The sequence below is a fragment of the Hypomesus transpacificus genome, chromosome 2 (genome assembly GCF_021917145.1).
Source record: "Hypomesus transpacificus isolate Combined female chromosome 2, fHypTra1, whole genome shotgun sequence".
Taxonomy (NCBI): Eukaryota; Metazoa; Chordata; class Actinopteri; order Osmeriformes; family Osmeridae; genus Hypomesus; species Hypomesus transpacificus.
This window is the reverse complement of record NC_061061.1, coordinates 12,494,204-12,510,472: the sequence shown is the minus strand read 5'-3', so window position 1 is coordinate 12,510,472 and position 16,269 is coordinate 12,494,204. Positions and strand designations below refer to the sequence as shown.

Sequence of the window (16,269 nt, the reverse complement as noted above, 5' to 3'; positions counted from 1 at the left end):
GAAGCTCTGTGTCAGTTAGACCTCCCTGCAGTGACACATTTAAGACCCAACGTTTTTGGTTGTGCTCCGTGGTAGGCTACAGTTAGCCTATGAGGGAACTTGACTGGCAGAATTCCTTAAAAAGTATATGCAATTTGTTGTCACACCCTAATTAGTTGGGAGTTTGTATAGCCAATGTGATGTTCAAAAATAGAGTATTTTCCCGATGTGCATTTTAATCATTGAAAAAAATGTAATAAATGAACTTGGATTAATCTTGGAATTTGTATCTATGAAATGGTGCTTATTACTGTAACACAATTTACACCAGGTACGGACTGTGGGGATAAGGGATATTCAGTGTCCTATAAATCACTGTAGCCTAGCTGTCAGTGAAAGTTGTGTTAAAATGAGCTGGAGTTTCTGACTTAAAAATAGGCCATATCTCTTACAAAATTGTAATAAGCTATACGACACTAACGCTGTAGTAGTGGTGGGCAGAGTAAGTGGAGGGGGGAGAGATCAAATAGGTTGTAACTTTGATATGATGTAAAGTAGGCCTATGCTTTAATTGTTAATCTATATTATTCAAATATCATCGCAGTTTTGAAACGCATCGCCCCACTCTAAAGTAATCTCTCCTGTAGAACGCGCACTCCCTAGTATTTTTTTCGCGTCACTTCCTTGCCCTTCCCTTCGGGAAAAAATGAAAAAATAGAAAGAGACATTGCAACGACGGACGTTGAGAAAGAGCGAGGAGTGAACATTTGGATAAATAATAAAAAAGGAAAATCCAGATGTAAAGAAGAATAGCAAGAAGGAAGGAAGCCAAACACGAGCGTATAAACTTCCAAGTAAGTTATTGATACTTTTTATGCTTTAATATTCCCGGAGTAACTTGATCAGTGAAGCGAAAGTTTTGCAATTCCCACCTTTTCCCCATGGCACTTATTCGCCTTCCATCTCTTTACTGCTGGGAAATCGATCTGAAGTTCAAATTCGTATAGAACACATTAGTAGTAATTTCGTTGTGTATTGGAAAGCAAGCGGTAGCTAAGTAACGTTGCCCAAACCCTATTACCAAGAAACGTTAATGGAAACGGTCATAAGCTATGTTAAGAAATCTCAAATAGTAACATTTGCTTTCATTCGCCTGCAGTTTGTTTCAAGTGTGTCAATTACAAAGTTTTCAAAGTATCAACAAACTCAACACCTGGAACAAATATTGTACATTCTTTCCATTTGGGACATTTGTTGGTTGGCAAATTTGAAACAACCCTTCAGCTTGAAAGAACAATTCATGTTCAGGCCTACAAGTTTAAGGCCATGCTTTTATTGATCATCCAAGTTTAATATTGATTTAGCTATAAATGAATTTAGACAGGTCCTACTACACTCAGTAATGTGAGAATAATTGTTTCTCTGTCTCATAAGTCTTGGGCCCTCAGGGAAAGGAATCTAGAGAAAACTATGTGCTTGCGTTGCATGCATATGTTTTACTTACAAGTCTCAGCATGGTCTTGGCAGCAGTATCAGTGCCAAACGACTAGTTGGGTTTTCTCACACTCTTGCACAACATGGGGATTTTTTTCATTTCAGCCTGTTATGGCAGGGCACTAAAAGGCAGTTAACATCAGGCTAGACTGGCCATCTCTGGGTCGACTCCAACTCCTTGGTGACACGCCTCTGGGATTGACGATCACTATTCACATTATAAGTTCCATCATCATCATAACGTGTCTCCATATTCCAAATTGAACATGTGTTGAAAACAAACCCGGCACCCAAGGTTTATGCTGTGTTTTGGGGTTACTAGTCATGGCATTAGTCAGTGTGTTTTGCTCCTGTGATCTATGACATTACTCCAGATGTGCAAAAGCTTTGGGCTATAGACACTATGACGCTATAGTCTCTGTCTCAACTTGCGACTGTAAGTTGAATGCTTTTATCCATAACATGTCAGTTTTGTATTTGAGGGCGTCTGTGTGTATGAAGTTGGTACTTCTCTTCTCATCACATCTCCCTCAATATTCCTGCCTCCTGTGCCTTTCTCTTTGACATCAACAATTTGTGGAGTCAGTTCCCTAATCCTCAGTCCTCTTTCATCCCTCAGACATCATGCCTCTGCACAAGACTCCCCGGGGTCCTCGTCTGGACCCCACCATGATCTCAGCCCCGCTCGGCGACTTCAGACACACCATGCACATAGGGAGGGGGGGCGACGCGTTCGGTGACACCTCCTTCCTGTCGACACATGGGCCCAGCTCAGCCAGCTCCGACACGTCGGCCGCCCCGCCGGCCAGCGACCCCGAGGGGCCTCCCAACCACGACGGTGGCACCTTGGATGCCATGGACGGCACGTGGAATAGGGAGCTCCAGCACTCAGAGTCAGTGTCTTCCTTCGACCTGGACCTGGACCTAGGCCCGTCCATCATGGGAGATGTTCTAGGGGTGATGGACGGGCTGGGCCTGGACTCTGGGTGGACGGCATCTACCAACGACGAGGAGGTGTTCCCTGTCAACAGAAGTGCTGCCGCTGTGAAAGTGGAGCAGCTGAACATGGAGCAGGGGTCGGTCAGCGTGAACAACGAGTTAAATGACAAGCTGGCGGTGTGGGGTAGCGACGCGGCGCGCGACAGGGGAGAAGTTCGGATCATGGAGGGGAACGGGATTAAGTCCAAAGGGCTGAAGCCGAAAGTGCGATTCAGCGATAAGCGAGAGGAAATCATTCGCCAGGCATCGGAGGAGGAGGGCCAGGGGTTTGAGTTTCAACAGAACGAGATTCCGGAGTGTGTCAGTCCAACGGTTGGTGAGCATGAAAGAGGCAGTGAAATCTTCAGTGCAGCAGAAGCAGAGGCCACCAATCACATATTGGATCTGCCACCTAGTCCCGCCTCTTCAAACGGTTCAGAGTATGAGGGTGTCACGCCATTGGACAGAAGGAGGGCTGAAAACGGCCACTCAGAGACTGATTCTGACGAGGAAGAGGAGGACGACGAAGGGGGAGACAGTGGAAAAGGCTACACGTTTGAAGATGAGTTTGATGATGAAATTGGCCTATAGGAGCTCATATGGTCTTTTGATAAAACAGGTTATTTTTCACTGCCCACCATGAGCAGCATACTTTAATCATCACAATAAAGGGATTTTTTCAACCAAAGGAATGAACGAGTTTAACAGAATAAAAACTGGAGTGTTGGTGCTCTGTTTTTAACATAACTATGTTGTGCTTTCAGCTCTATGAATCACTTCACAGAATTGTTGCTCAGCTTGTAGTTTTGGACAGATTCGAGTGAACTCGACAATGTTTTAAATGAACTTTACTTTTGCCAGGTAAACCTATTTTTTACAACAGTGCATATTATAAATACGTTTTTATCATGGTGCCTTAAAGGGAGTTGAGCCTGTTCATATCCCTGTACTTACTATAGCCATTTCCTTAGCTTATTTTTATATCTTATTATGCATTTAAAGAAAATGTTTTGAACATTTCCTCCACAGATCAATTTGTTTGCCAGAAGTTCTCAAATTCTGGATTCCCAAAGAGCTTTCTTAACATCCATTGTTATTGGATGCCACTGAGTATGTGTCCAGTCTTAGTGTTTTGAAACCAATGATGTCCTCATATTCTATATCATTCCAATATTGTACTGTGAACAGCTTACATTTTAAATGTATTTCTCTTGCCAGTTGTTTGGATTTAAATTGTATCACAACTTAAAATGTATGATTTAGCCTTGTTGGGCAGAAATGGCAACACTCTTATTTCTTTTGGGGTAAACGACTATTGACTGTAATGACCACTGACAATCTTTGATGCTGTGCTTATGTTGAATGCTTACGTTCTTAAAATCCAAGCATGCATGTTCAGTATGAGTTAATAGTTTTGGACCAATTATATTTAACAATGCTGGAAAGGGGATTTTTCTATAAAGATAAACAAAAATGTTTTTAATCTCAGATTGATTCCCTTTAATATGCTGGCTACTTAAATAAACATTATCCTATAGACATATTTCATTTGTCAAGTCTGAAGTATTTTCTGTAGACCAGTCCGAGGGTTGGTTGTTTGGAGTAACTTGCAAATACTTGGCAAGGTGAGAAGAGGGTTTTCTATTCCAATATCTGCACAATACAAACTGCAAGATAAATGTTGCGCATGCACATTACATAGTAAATGCATGTCAAAAGAAATTAAGGGATTGTAGTAGTTACTACACTAGCACACACAGGTCAACACCAAACACACATACACACACACACACTTCTACACAGATATCGTCCTGAACACATTGAAGCCGGACAGGGCAGTGGAGATCATCACTCCAGGTAACTGTGGATGCCAGTGGATCTCCTTGATCTCAGTCTGTCCCTGGTGCAAGAACAGCAGCTGGGGGGGCAAATCCTTCACCCCGTCTGCCCTCGCTCCCACGTCACATGACTCCACGGACAGATCCCATTGGCTGACGACGTCGTCTGCCCCTGAGGCGGCGAACACGCTCGAGTCCACAGGGTTCCACTCCACGGACGTCACCGGCGCCATGTGCTGCTTGAAGTTGGCCACCGGACGCCCAGACTGCAGAAAAAGATCAACATGTTAGGACTGGCACAATCACCAGTATGACGAGCACATCGATGCTACACAGCAGGCTGTTGATAATACACACGCCCGTTGCCATGCAAGATTGTTTTCAGAACCCCAAATATTTGTGGGAGTTTCTTTATTGTTGTCTTTGATCTTACACCATCTTGACATGTTTTTACAAACAGTCAGGCCAAGACAAGTATGTGTGAACTGACAGATCCATCATGTTTTCCAACATGGACTCTTCACAGTTCTTACCTGGAACTGCCTGAGGTCCCAAACTTTGAGTAGACCGTCGTCCCCCCCGGACAGGAGGAATGGTTCGCTCCGGTTCCAGCTGATGACGTTGACGTCTGAGGAGTGAGCCTCATTGGCTGAGAGCATGGAGTTGGGCGGGGCACGGATGTCCCAGACGCGGATAGACTGGTCCACTGAGCAGGAAGCAAAAACCTGGCGGGTGGGAGAAGAATATCAATAACAGGTTAGGGTTAGTCTAGCTCATCACTCCTATGAGAAGATCCTGTTTTAATTGTTATTCCTGTTGTGTTCTGTCTCACTGTGACTGTGGGAGAAACCCTCCCTGACCCTCCCAACCTGGGCTGAACCAGACATACTGTGCTGTACATACTGTGCTGTGCATACTGTGCTGTGCATACTGTGCTGTGCATACTGTGCTGTGCATACTGTGCTGTATATACTGTGCTGTGCATAGTGTGCTGTGCATACTGTGCTGTGCATACTGTGCTGTACATACTGTGCTGTGCATACTGTGCTGTGCATACTGTGCTGTATATACTGTGCTGTGCATAGTGTGCTGTGCATACTGTGCTGTGCATACTGTGCTGTGCATACTGTGCTGTATATACTGTGCTGTGCATAGTGTGCTGTGCATACTGTGCTGTGCATACTGTGCTGTACATACTGTGCTGTGCATACTGTGCTGTACATACTGTGCTGTACATACTGTGCTGTGCATACTGTGCTGTGCTGTACATACTGTGCTGTACATACTGTGCTGTACATACTGTGCTGTATATACTGTGCTGTGCATACTGTGCTGTGCATACTGTGCTGTGCATACTGTGCTGTATATACTGTGCTGTATATACTGTGCTGTGCTGTACATACTGTGCTGTACATACTGTGCTGTGCATACTGTGCTGTGCATACTGTGCTGTACATACTGTGCTGTATATACTGTGCATACTGTGCTGTACATACTGTGCTGTACATACTGTGCTGTACATACTGTGCTGTGCATACTGTGCTGTGCTGTACATACTGTGCTGTGCTGTACATACTGTGCTGTGCATACTGTGCTGTACATACTGTACTGTGCATACTGTGCTGTGCATACTGTGTTGTGCATACTGTGCTGTGCATACTGTGCTGTGAATACTGTGCCGTGCATACTGTACTGTGCATACTGTACTGTGCATACTGTGCTGTGCATACTGTGTTGTGCATACTGTGCTGTGCATACTGCAATCTCCACTGTAATACCTTGTATACAGTGACAATAAAGTCGAATTGAATCTAACCTAGTATAGTGTATGTGTATTAGAGGTTTAGTATACTGTATTGTACATTATTTTGTATATTTAGGGGGTTAATTATATTTGTGCTTATCATAGGTGTAATTTATGTTCTGAGTACTTATGTTTTGTTACGACAGGTTGCTTTGCGTTGTCTTGTCCTTAGGATTTCAGTGCCCAATTTGACTTTGTGTTGTTCTGTGCATCTGAAAATAAAAACCTTGAACTAACCGTGGGTTCAGTAGGGGACCACTGGAGGTCTTCCACAGATTTGCTGTGGGAGCTGAACGGCCGCTGGTCAATCTGCCAGGAGGTCCCTCCTTCTCTGGGCTCCCACACGTGGATGTTCTTCTTGCAATCTCCACTAACAAGGCGACCTTTAGGAACAAACTAACTATTATTAACTGTACGCTTTGTTAACTACAATAAAACTGCAAACTAAATGCAGTCCAAAAAAAAAATATATGAGGGAGCCTGGTCTATTGCTAAGGTATTTTAATAAAGACTGGTTAAACTATTTATTTGGGATTATGGACAACGCACACACGAAACAAGGTCTACATAAAGAGTTGTCTCTAAAATTATACTGCCATTTTAAAGTCATTTTATTAGCATGCAGACATCTGGCAAACGTTACAGTTTGGGAACGGTCCAACTCACCCGGCACTTTGGGCGACCAATCAATCGCAAAGCCTTCCGTCATGTGACCGGAGAAACTGAAGAGGGGCGTGGCCTCCTTCTGCTGTTTAATGAAGGCCGACATGGCAGCAGAACTGTGCACGGCATCCACTTGAGATCGAAGATCAAAGATCTCCACCTGGGCCTTCTCGGACCAGACTGCGGCCAATGCCTGCTCCCCACGCAGGGTCACCTGCAGGTCAGGAGAAACGACACGGAAGAACATCAGACATATTTACTGGACACAGTCAGGGGGCGCTAGTGCTCAACACACGGACGCTGTGGGGCTCCACGATAGTCTCCACTCAAGGATACTAATGGTAGGCAAAGAGCTGTAATAGTACATTTACATTTATACATTAAGCAGACGCTCTTATCCAGAGCGACTTACAGTAAGTACAGGGACATTCCCCCCAAGGCAAGTAGGGTGAAGTGCCTTGCCCGAGGACACAACGTCATTTGGCACGGCCGGGAATCGAACTGGCAACCTTCTGATTACCAGCCCGATTCCCTAACCACTCAGCCATCGATTCCCTAACCACTCAGCCATCGGACCCCCTAGTTGGGGAGGAGTCGCTGACTGCGACAGGGAACTTACTCTGACTCTGTTGATCCCTCCGTAGTGAGGCATCATGGCCAGCTCCATCTGCGGCTTCTTGTCCTCGTCTTCCTCGTCTTCGCTCTCTCCATCGCTGCTCTCCTCCCCTTCCTTCTCTTTCTCTGTGCCATGAAGGTTGTGCATGCGAATAACTAGAAGTCTGTGAGTATATGGGGGGGGGGGGGATGGGGGGGGGGGATGGGAACGCACATCAATCAGCAGTGTGTGAAGGGGGCCATGACTTGTGAGTGTGGCCCCCTCATTAGAAGGGTCTGGTGTGCATGCACTGAACCAACTTGTTACCATTTACCTGTTGCTAAGAGCAGAGTCTGCCTGTGTGCCAGCACAAAGCAACATGGACATCGGATACTGCTCTCGGCTATCTCCATTACCGTCTCTCAAAATATCGAAACTCAGGCAAGGAGCACCTGGCACAGAGAAAAATAATAATTATGAAATGGCAGAGTAAACTTTTGGATGAAATCGTTTTTACTACCCGTCCCTAGGTGTCGTTGTCTGTTGCTTCAGGAAAATAAAGTTCCAAACCACGTTTCTAATTGTCATTATTGCAAATTAACATAAAGCAATTCAAGGTGGACAACATATTTCATTATTACTCAAATACTGACTTGCTAATATAAATAGGTAAACGAATACAAAGTCCGTATAGCGCAAGCAAATTTTAGATTAACCTGTTTGACACTCGTGGTACATGCGGTATGCCGACCGGTCCATCTCAAGCTCTTCTCCCGGTTGTAGTGGCTCTACACCGGGAACATACACCTTGCCCTCATCCTCCCCTGGCTTCCCCTCATCTCCCATTCCGTCGTCGTCGCTGCCACCCGCTTCCATCTCTTCCATGTCTCCATCTTCGTTCGGAAACGTGTCTTCCTCAGGCGCAGACATCTTGTCGACGTACAATTTTGGTTACTTCCGGTCTGTCCACGTGGTTTAAAGTCCAACCCCGTTGGCATCGAGCCCCATCCCCATTCCTTAACCTCTATCCCTCGCGCGCTGCACAACACACCCACTTACGAGAATTCAACTGACCTCCTTTGGCAGTTAGTTACAAGCAACACTGCCAGTAATCCAAATTCTGTCTCGCCATCTGAATTAGAACTAGGCAGCGGAAATCCTATTTTTCACACACAAAACACAGACTTCGCAACATGTTTAAACATTGGATGTGTTACAGGTTGTACCAGTAGCATGTAGGCTGCAGTTAAGACATGATCTAATCTACGTTGTGAAAATTCCATCGTGAAAGAAATGTTTAGGCTGTATCGCCGTTTTGGGTGTGTTGCTTTTGTAACAAGCCGTGGCATGTGTAGAATATAATGTCTTCAATTGTTTCCTTCTGCAGCTGCAGTTTACCGTCGTTTATCGACGGATCTGTGACTAGCTTTTAGAGCGGCACACTTTTCGGTACACTCAAATACAAAACGTAGACTATGTCATAAGAAGAATCATAGACTTGGCAGCAGCTAAATTAACTACATTGCATTCGTTAAACAAATGTCACAAAGTAAGCAAATTGAAGGTCTGCTCATGAGGATGACTACATCTTCCACAAGATTAATTCAATAATTTATTTACATGATCTATGTACAACTTCATTCACTTCAGACAACCCTATATTACCTTCCATTCAACAAACTGTAAACATCTGATGATGTGTAAGGTGGAGCTATAACTCAATGACACACTATATCACTTGCTAATGGTAAGCAGTGTTAGCAGGAGTTAGTGACTGTTTAAACAGTAGGCCTATATCTGTTTTGTTTGCTGCTAGGACTACGTTATAGTAAGCATAAGATGATATTTTCAGCTTAGTTCAACAGCAATCTGTTACTTCATAATCAGCTTCCTGGCATGCCATCTTAACAAACAGAATGAGAGATTCTCAAATTATGTCCCAAAACACATTGCGCAAGCATTGATTATTTTGGCATGTGGTGTGCATAATTGTGGAAATATCAGACATTAGACAGCTAACCCAGTAGAAGCACATTAGCACAGTACACGAGTCCCCAAAGCAACAGAGTCCTTGAATCGGGAAACTGGGCGCTTGTTTGGCCCTCGTTGGTTGGAGGTGATGAATCATCAAACATGTGCTCTCTCTGCCCTTCCATTTCCTGTCGGACATCCCGAGTGGTCAGGACCTTCTGCTTCCAGGGGGTCTTCTGCGGTTCCTCTGCCTGAGGAGGGGTCTCGGTGGGGAAGGAACACAGGCTCTCGGAGGACGAGCAGTGGAGCTCCATCTGCAGGTACATGGAGAACAGGACGGATGTGTAGTTCCGGAGGTCCTCTGGAGAGGAGGAGCGCAGGGGTAAGATTGAGACATCAGGCTCTTCCTGGAATTTCTGTGAAAAAAGGGAGACAAGTGAAGGGAGAAGGAGAATTTTTACATAAATGTCCACGATGAATTGAAGATGTAAATTTGTCTGTCAGTGGTTTACAAGATTTACAGTTGAGTGTTTCCTTGCAAATATGTTCCTTTACGAAACATTTGCACAGCCCACTCAGCACAAATAATGAGTGTATTTGAAGACATTTTTAATCAACAAACAACATTCAAGCAGGATTAAAATATTTCTTCTTCTTACGTGGTGTAACTTCTTAAACTTTTAAATCCCCTGTACAGTAAATAACCTACCTTCTCTGCAATTTTATCCAAGGCCTCTATCACTTCCTGAATCAGTTTGAACTTATAGTTCTCAGGCCATAGTCTTTTCAGTAACTGTTCCCAGGAATCTGAAAGCACAGCTGCAGAGCGGGACACACAACACTAGAGGGACAGAAGAACAAGATGCAGAACAAGAAAAAGAACACAAGCATGATTAAAGTGGACAGCCACACTGGACAGAATGAGAGCGTCAGTGATCCAGGAAGCCTCACCAGCTCAGGACACAGCAGCCTGTCATCGTAGTGGTGTGCAGTTTGGTAATCTGTGGGAAACACTTCCCGCTGGGTGAGAAAGTCAGCAGGATTAGAATACAGCCACCGGAAATTCACAATGTACAAGCATTTATAATGACTTTATCATTTTGTTTGACTTTATCAAAGGCACACTCTTATTTTGATTATCCTTTGTATGTTTTTAATCTCTTACCCTTACTTATCTCTGACAAACAGAAGGTAGAGGGGCAGCAGGAGGTTGAATACAAATAAATCACTACCAGTGCTAATGCTCCAAATTGACCCCTGACCCCTCGGCCCACTTCTACGGTTAACTAAACAATATGAAAAACAACAAAAGACAGGCTGGATGCTCTCTAATGCTGCGCCCCAACAACATTATCATAATTTCTCTTTAAACCCACATGTACCTGAAGGGGTTGATACAGGGTGGACACAGGGAAACAGTCACAGTAAATAGCCAAGGGAGGAGAAAAACTCAACTTACAAACCCAGCGTGGTTAGAGTCGATTGTTCCTTTGAGGTTCTCGACACCTGCCTTCAGAGAGACATTGCATCCACCACATTGGACGATTAATATATATATAAGTAGAACTGATGGGGGAGAGAGAGAGAGAGAGAGAGAGAGAGAGGTGGAGGTTAATGGACGGAAACTTTGTGGTTAGTACATGTAGTTCAACACGTTCACTCTGAATTTTAAGAGCATCTTAGGTTTATATTAGTTTTATTGTGACTTGAGACAACTAAATTGACATGCACAACCACTATAAGCAGAAGAGTCCCACGCAATATGCTGACAAATCTGTTACCCACACCAAACACGTGTTTTAAATTACAAATTCTCTCAAAAGTTGTTGAATCTCTTCCTATTGCATTATACTGTAGAGTAGAGTAGAGTCGTAGAATAGCTTACTTCATGAAACCCCAGAGTTACAGTTGCATTGACACACAATACAACATATACCTTGTATCAAATATACAAAATAATAATCTTCTCTCACCTTGTTGTTTCATCCTTTTATCTTCCCAAGTAAGGACGCTTCTCCATTTCTCTAGTTGAAGGCAATCAAGTCTGCAGAGAGATGTTGCGGTGTCTCTCAGAGAGCTGAGTTCTCTTGTGGTCCTCTCAAGGTCTGTGACACTGTGAGCACAGCAGTTCCTTTTCTTCTGTCAGTAGAGCCTTGCTGATTCTCTTTTGGAATTCCTCCTTTTGTCTGTGTGGTACTTTCCACTACTCCCCCACTTTCCCTCTCACATAATTCTCTTCTCTCACTTTGGATTTTCCCACTTCTGGGAAATAAACCGGTGCAAGCTGCAGCCTATTCCCTCCTTGTTATTGTCTTTTTACCAGATGACCCAGTATATCTGAGTCCCCAACAAATTCCCCTCACTCTCTCCTCTCTCTCTTTAAATTGCCTAATGGATAGAGAGGGACAGGCTCATGTGTTTCCCGTTCTCTCACTCTGTCTCGCTCTCTCGCCCTCTGGCCAGTCTGTGCGACGCAGACTAGCCTGAAAGCGAAAGTGCTCGCTATCAAATCTTTAGTCTACTGCTTTTCTGCCCCTCCCACTGCCACACGTTCTACCTCACTATTGACCAATCTAGCCCCCCCACCAGCCCCCTTTGGCTCTCTCTCTTTCTCTCTCTCTCTCATTCCCCCCTCCGCTCCAAACGAGCCCTCAGCAGGCTTAGTCATGCAGTCGGACCGTATGTTTTCCATTTCAACCACCCCCTCCCCGCCCCCTCCCCACTTCGGTGGATGTGTGTGCCTGAGCATGAGACTGACAGGGACCGAGTGTGTGTGTGACTGTGTGTTACTGGGTGCCTGTCTCCATGCTTCACCACTCCTTTTGATATCTGTGACTAATGCTCAGTGTCAAACAGGAAATGTCCTAAAAACAGATTTATGTCAGTAAAGGTCATTTGCAACACAGCGGTGAAATAACTTGCAAGTCATAGTGTGAGATGGTCAAGAGACTGTAAATTTGATGTTATGGATCAAATAGAAACGGTCAGATTTTAAGCTTTTAAACTGATAAAGGAACCGTTTTTTTTCTGAAGATAATGAAGCAATGAGTGGAAGTTCCAGAAGGGGAGTGGTAAGGCCGACCCCCCCCAACACGCCCCCCCACTCCCCCCAACACGCCCCCACACCCCCAGCAGCAGCACAGCATTCTTCAACTCCCCTGTGGTATCATCACCAACTCAGCCACTTGTAAGTCTCTGATGGTGAAGTGTGAAGTGTCCACTTCACATGGGACAGAGGCAGGTCACCACTTTACAATGTGAATTCCTTAATAACAATGCAATATGTAAAAGATTATGATGTACTATAACCTTTCATTGGTTAGTCTTCAATGTTTTATAGGCTACACAAGGCCACAAATCCATGCTGCAGATTAAACAGAAGGTGTCTGTGAACAGATAACTTTGAACCCATGATGATACACACACAGAATGGTGCCTGCTTTAAAGAAAGATGCCAATAAAGCATGATATTTGCTACAAGCTTTAACTCATATTTGCACAATCATTCTACACAATACAGTTAGGATAATAAATCATAAAAGCAACTTAGACAAAGCCGCATGCCAGTGGATTTGATAGGTCTGCAGACTCCTCTGCAAAGGCTCAAATAACTGAATAAACACGATCCCGCTGTTTAGTTGACTAATGTGCGTCTGGCTTGTTAGGTAGCGAATCCCTGCTGATGTGGTTCAACAACGCTGGAGTATAAGCTCGTTACGCGACTGTGTTTTATGACGTGGGACACCAGACCTACCAGTGTTGTCTTACACAACTTGAGGTTTATTGGCCATTCGCCACTCACTGTAAAAATACAATAAGCATGTGAGCCAAAATAGTTTTAAAAACTGTTTTGCCTCCATTCTTTCTTTCCCCTTTCCTTCCAGTTCTCCGTAACAGCGAGACAATCACAGTGATTAAATAACAGCACACCAATTTCACAGTTTCTTTTATTTTTTCATAGCTGTACAATGTGTAAGTTAACTATGGACACTTTATTTATAACTTAAGAGTGGACAAGTTTCTATAATTTTCCTATTTTGAATTGTTAAAACAGAATGTTATTACAAAACTCAAAAGGATCAATGTTATGAAAGTGGCCTCAGTGTTATGTATGCATCATGAACATACTATTTAGCTCACTTGCATACTTTCCCTTTCCCTGTCTGTGACACAGTAACATTTATTAGTGCAGTTTTTCACTTTCCCTGCCCCCACTTTTCCTTCCCTCTTTAGGTCCTTTCCTGTCCTTGGGTGTTCCCGGGAGATTTTCAACCTGACCTCTCCCCCCCCCCCCCCCCCCCCCCCCTCTCACTGGCTCCAGGTCCCCCCCCCCCCCCCCCCATCACTGGCTCAGGCTCCTCTCCCCTCCTCGGACAGCTGTCATCAGATGGCTCTTATAGGTCTTGCTGAGGCCCGTCATCCAGAACTTGAGGAGCCTCACGTTGTCGTCCTCCCCAGGACCAGTAGCCCCGAGTAGGGCTAGCACCTTCTGAGTGTCCTCCCTGCCTCGCCCATCCACTTTGGAGAACTTGAACAGCACCTTCACCTTACTGGAGAAGGGAGGACAGGGAGAAGGTAAGGAGAGAAAGTGAAAGTATTACATAACTGGAGACAGACTTAAGCAAAAGAAGAGTACACAATTTAAGGAAAAGGAGAGGTCAGAAATGGAGAGTAAGCCACGAGATGGTGGTGTTTGGAAAGATAGCAAATAAACAGAGAGAATGGAAACCTCAAAAGACCCTTCCAGCAGTAATAAAGAACCAGGCTAACTGAACTTCTGTGAAGCTTTATAAACACAGTAAGCTGTTATGTACTGTACACAGTGATACAACGAGGATCTGATAGACAGACAGTGACATAGCCAATGAACTTGTCTTTCATATTAAACATCGTGCATTTGATTGCTGCATTGACCGATCACCCTGGGTCTAGCCTCAACAATCCTGCCACAGCAGTCGTCAGGGGAAACGGTTGCCAGGAGAAACGGTTGCCCTTACTTCATCCATTCCTCCTTCAGACACAGTAGACAGTGAGACACCACCTCCACAGACAGGTTCTCGTTAGACAACGCTACCTCGATCTTGTTCAGTAGCAAAGGACCTAGTTGAGATGATGGAGCAACAGAGAGAGAAAGAGAGGGAGTTGGACATAAACACGAGTCAGTAAATCGCTGCTAGGCAGAGAGAACAGAGTGAAGATGATTTTCGGTGGAATTGTGGTTAAATGCTAATCTGGTATTTGGGATCTGGTCAGACTGTGTTCACCTTTGTCTGTTGGTTGTGTGTTGGCACTGCTGATGGTGAACTGGTAGAGGGAGGGGACGTCCTCTTCACATGCAGCTGAATAGAAAGAGCCTTTCTCTGCATTCACCACATCCACAAGCACAGAGAATTCTAGAAGGTTGAAGTAGAACAGAGTTCTAAGAAAGTAGTCGCCGTGTTCAGTACTTTTTCACAGAAAGCATATATGAAGAGGCACCGCCTCTTTAGATCACTTCCTGCGACTCTGGGTTACTTCCTGTACCTGAGGAGCTGACATGAGTGGGGATGACCACATCGGGGCTCAGACCCAGGAAGTTACATCGGTACGCCTCCTCGTACTGGGCGCTGTACAGCATGGAGCGGACGCAGCCCACAGGAAGCAGGGCCTGGGGGGAGAGGGGGGGGGGGGGGGGGGGGGGGGGAAAGAGGCGCGCGATCGCAGATAAGCAGCGAGAACGGAAAACCCCCCACAATTCTTAACCCTGCTCTCCACATCGTCTTACACCTACACCCAGAGAACCGCAAACAAACAACACTTGAATTCCCCCAAACTAAATTTGACCTACAGGGCGTATGTGTTTCCAATGGGGGTCTAAAAGGAAGATGGAAGCTCCTCCCACTCCTAATTAGCATCAAGGGACCACATGTTTCTGAGGATGTGGTTTCACTAGGTCACTTGAAGACAACACGGTAAGACATTATATGTGTTTCTATCAATCTCTTATCCTTTACTGAAAGGGTTTAGCAGCATAGCATACCTTTAGTATTTCGAAGGCTGATTGGATAAGACCTGGGTCTGCCCCTCGCCATATCACCTGATTTCCCATAAGCACGTGCCATGCCAGGTGACGGAACTCATTTGCCCCGACGACCTGTAGACCAATCAGATATGATTAAGATGACCTGTAGACCAATCAGATATGATTAAGATGACCCTTAGACCAATCAGATATGATAACAAAATGGACAGAGGGCATTTTTCCATTTCATCACTTGTGACACTTGAAAGTTCTCTTAGTTTAATAAAAAAATATATGAACGGTATTGTCCCAAGTATTCAAAAAGTTTCAAATATATGTATTTGTCCTACTATAGACAATGTACACACATAACATGCACTAATTTGGTCAGTAATATTAACTCTGCTTGTAAGGCTAACTATGATATGGCTGCAGGCACTTCCATGATCACAACATCCTACTTCCAGAAACATGTAAGATATAGAGCTGATATATACAAGGACCACTTCATGCCCTTGAAGAAATGTAGCGACATCAAATCTTATGGCTGTTTCATGTTCTTTCTGACCTATTTTAGAGAACAGAAACGGTTCACGCTCAGAATGGGCTCAATATAGAGGCCTTGTTTACCTGTCTCAGGTGTCTATAGAGGCCTTGTTTACCTGTCTCAGGTGTCTATAAAGGCCTTGTTTACCTGTCTCAGGTGTCTATAGAGGCCTTGTTTACCTGTCTCAGGGTGTCTATAGAGGCCTTTGTTACCTGTCTCAGGTGTCTTAAAGATCTGAACTTGGGACCTGGACCCGTGTCTACTTTGTCTTCCTCGTACAGGAACTCTTGCTGCTGTGAGCTCTGTGCTCGGTGCCACAGAGGTCGACTGCTGCTCCCCTCAGATGCTCCCCAGCAGCTCCTTTCCTCCTCTTGCTCTGCACATAACAGCACAACATGC

At 44.7% G+C, this 16,269-nt stretch overlaps 4 protein-coding genes across 5 annotated transcripts in view; 1 reads left to right on the top strand and 3 right to left on the bottom strand.

Moving 5' to 3' along the window:
- The first annotated feature begins 671 nt into the window (after window positions 1-671).
- cdc42ep5 (CDC42 effector protein (Rho GTPase binding) 5) lies at window positions 672-3,994 on the top strand. The gene is made up of 2 exons (XM_047033157.1): window positions 672-833; window positions 2,093-3,994. The coding sequence occupies exon 2, from the start codon at window positions 2,098-2,100 to the stop codon at window positions 3,040-3,042; it is 945 nt and encodes a 314-aa protein (XP_046889113.1). The 5' UTR covers window positions 672-833; window positions 2,093-2,097; the 3' UTR covers window positions 3,043-3,994.
- grwd1 (glutamate-rich WD repeat containing 1) lies at window positions 3,437-8,594 on the bottom strand. The gene is made up of 7 exons (XM_047033156.1): window positions 8,068-8,594; window positions 7,686-7,803; window positions 7,376-7,535; window positions 6,760-6,970; window positions 6,331-6,476; window positions 4,823-5,014; window positions 3,437-4,555 (listed from the first exon to the last, which is right to left on the bottom strand). Exons 1-7 carry the CDS (start codon window positions 8,279-8,281, stop codon window positions 4,247-4,249), a joined length of 1,350 nt encoding a protein of 449 aa, XP_046889112.1. The 5' UTR covers window positions 8,282-8,594; the 3' UTR covers window positions 3,437-4,246.
- Window positions 8,595-8,943: 349 nt separating this feature from the next.
- On the bottom strand, window positions 8,944-11,880 carry zgc:174888 (uncharacterized protein LOC558116 homolog). Its single transcript, XM_047033158.1, has 5 exons — window positions 11,296-11,880; window positions 10,782-10,888; window positions 10,274-10,342; window positions 10,032-10,163; window positions 8,944-9,738 (listed from the first exon to the last, which is right to left on the bottom strand). Exons 1-5 carry the CDS (start codon window positions 11,306-11,308, stop codon window positions 9,367-9,369), a joined length of 693 nt encoding a protein of 230 aa, XP_046889114.1. The 5' UTR covers window positions 11,309-11,880; the 3' UTR covers window positions 8,944-9,366.
- Window positions 11,881-13,661: 1,781 nt separating this feature from the next.
- Window positions 13,662-16,269, bottom strand: part of flcn (folliculin) — a 7,309-nt gene continuing 4,701 nt past the window's right edge. For both annotated transcript variants that reach the window (XM_047041842.1, XM_047041833.1), the window contains exons 8-13: window positions 16,083-16,246; window positions 15,342-15,455; window positions 14,846-14,969; window positions 14,587-14,715; window positions 14,320-14,422; window positions 13,662-13,872 (exon numbers count right to left, since the gene is read on the bottom strand). In XM_047041842.1, coding sequence (XP_046897798.1) covers window positions 13,665-13,872; window positions 14,320-14,422; window positions 14,587-14,715; window positions 14,846-14,969; window positions 15,342-15,455; window positions 16,083-16,246 — 842 coding nt within the window. In that variant the 3' untranslated portion in view covers window positions 13,662-13,664. The remainder of the gene's footprint in view (window positions 13,873-14,319; window positions 14,423-14,586; window positions 14,716-14,845; window positions 14,970-15,341; window positions 15,456-16,082; window positions 16,247-16,269) is intronic.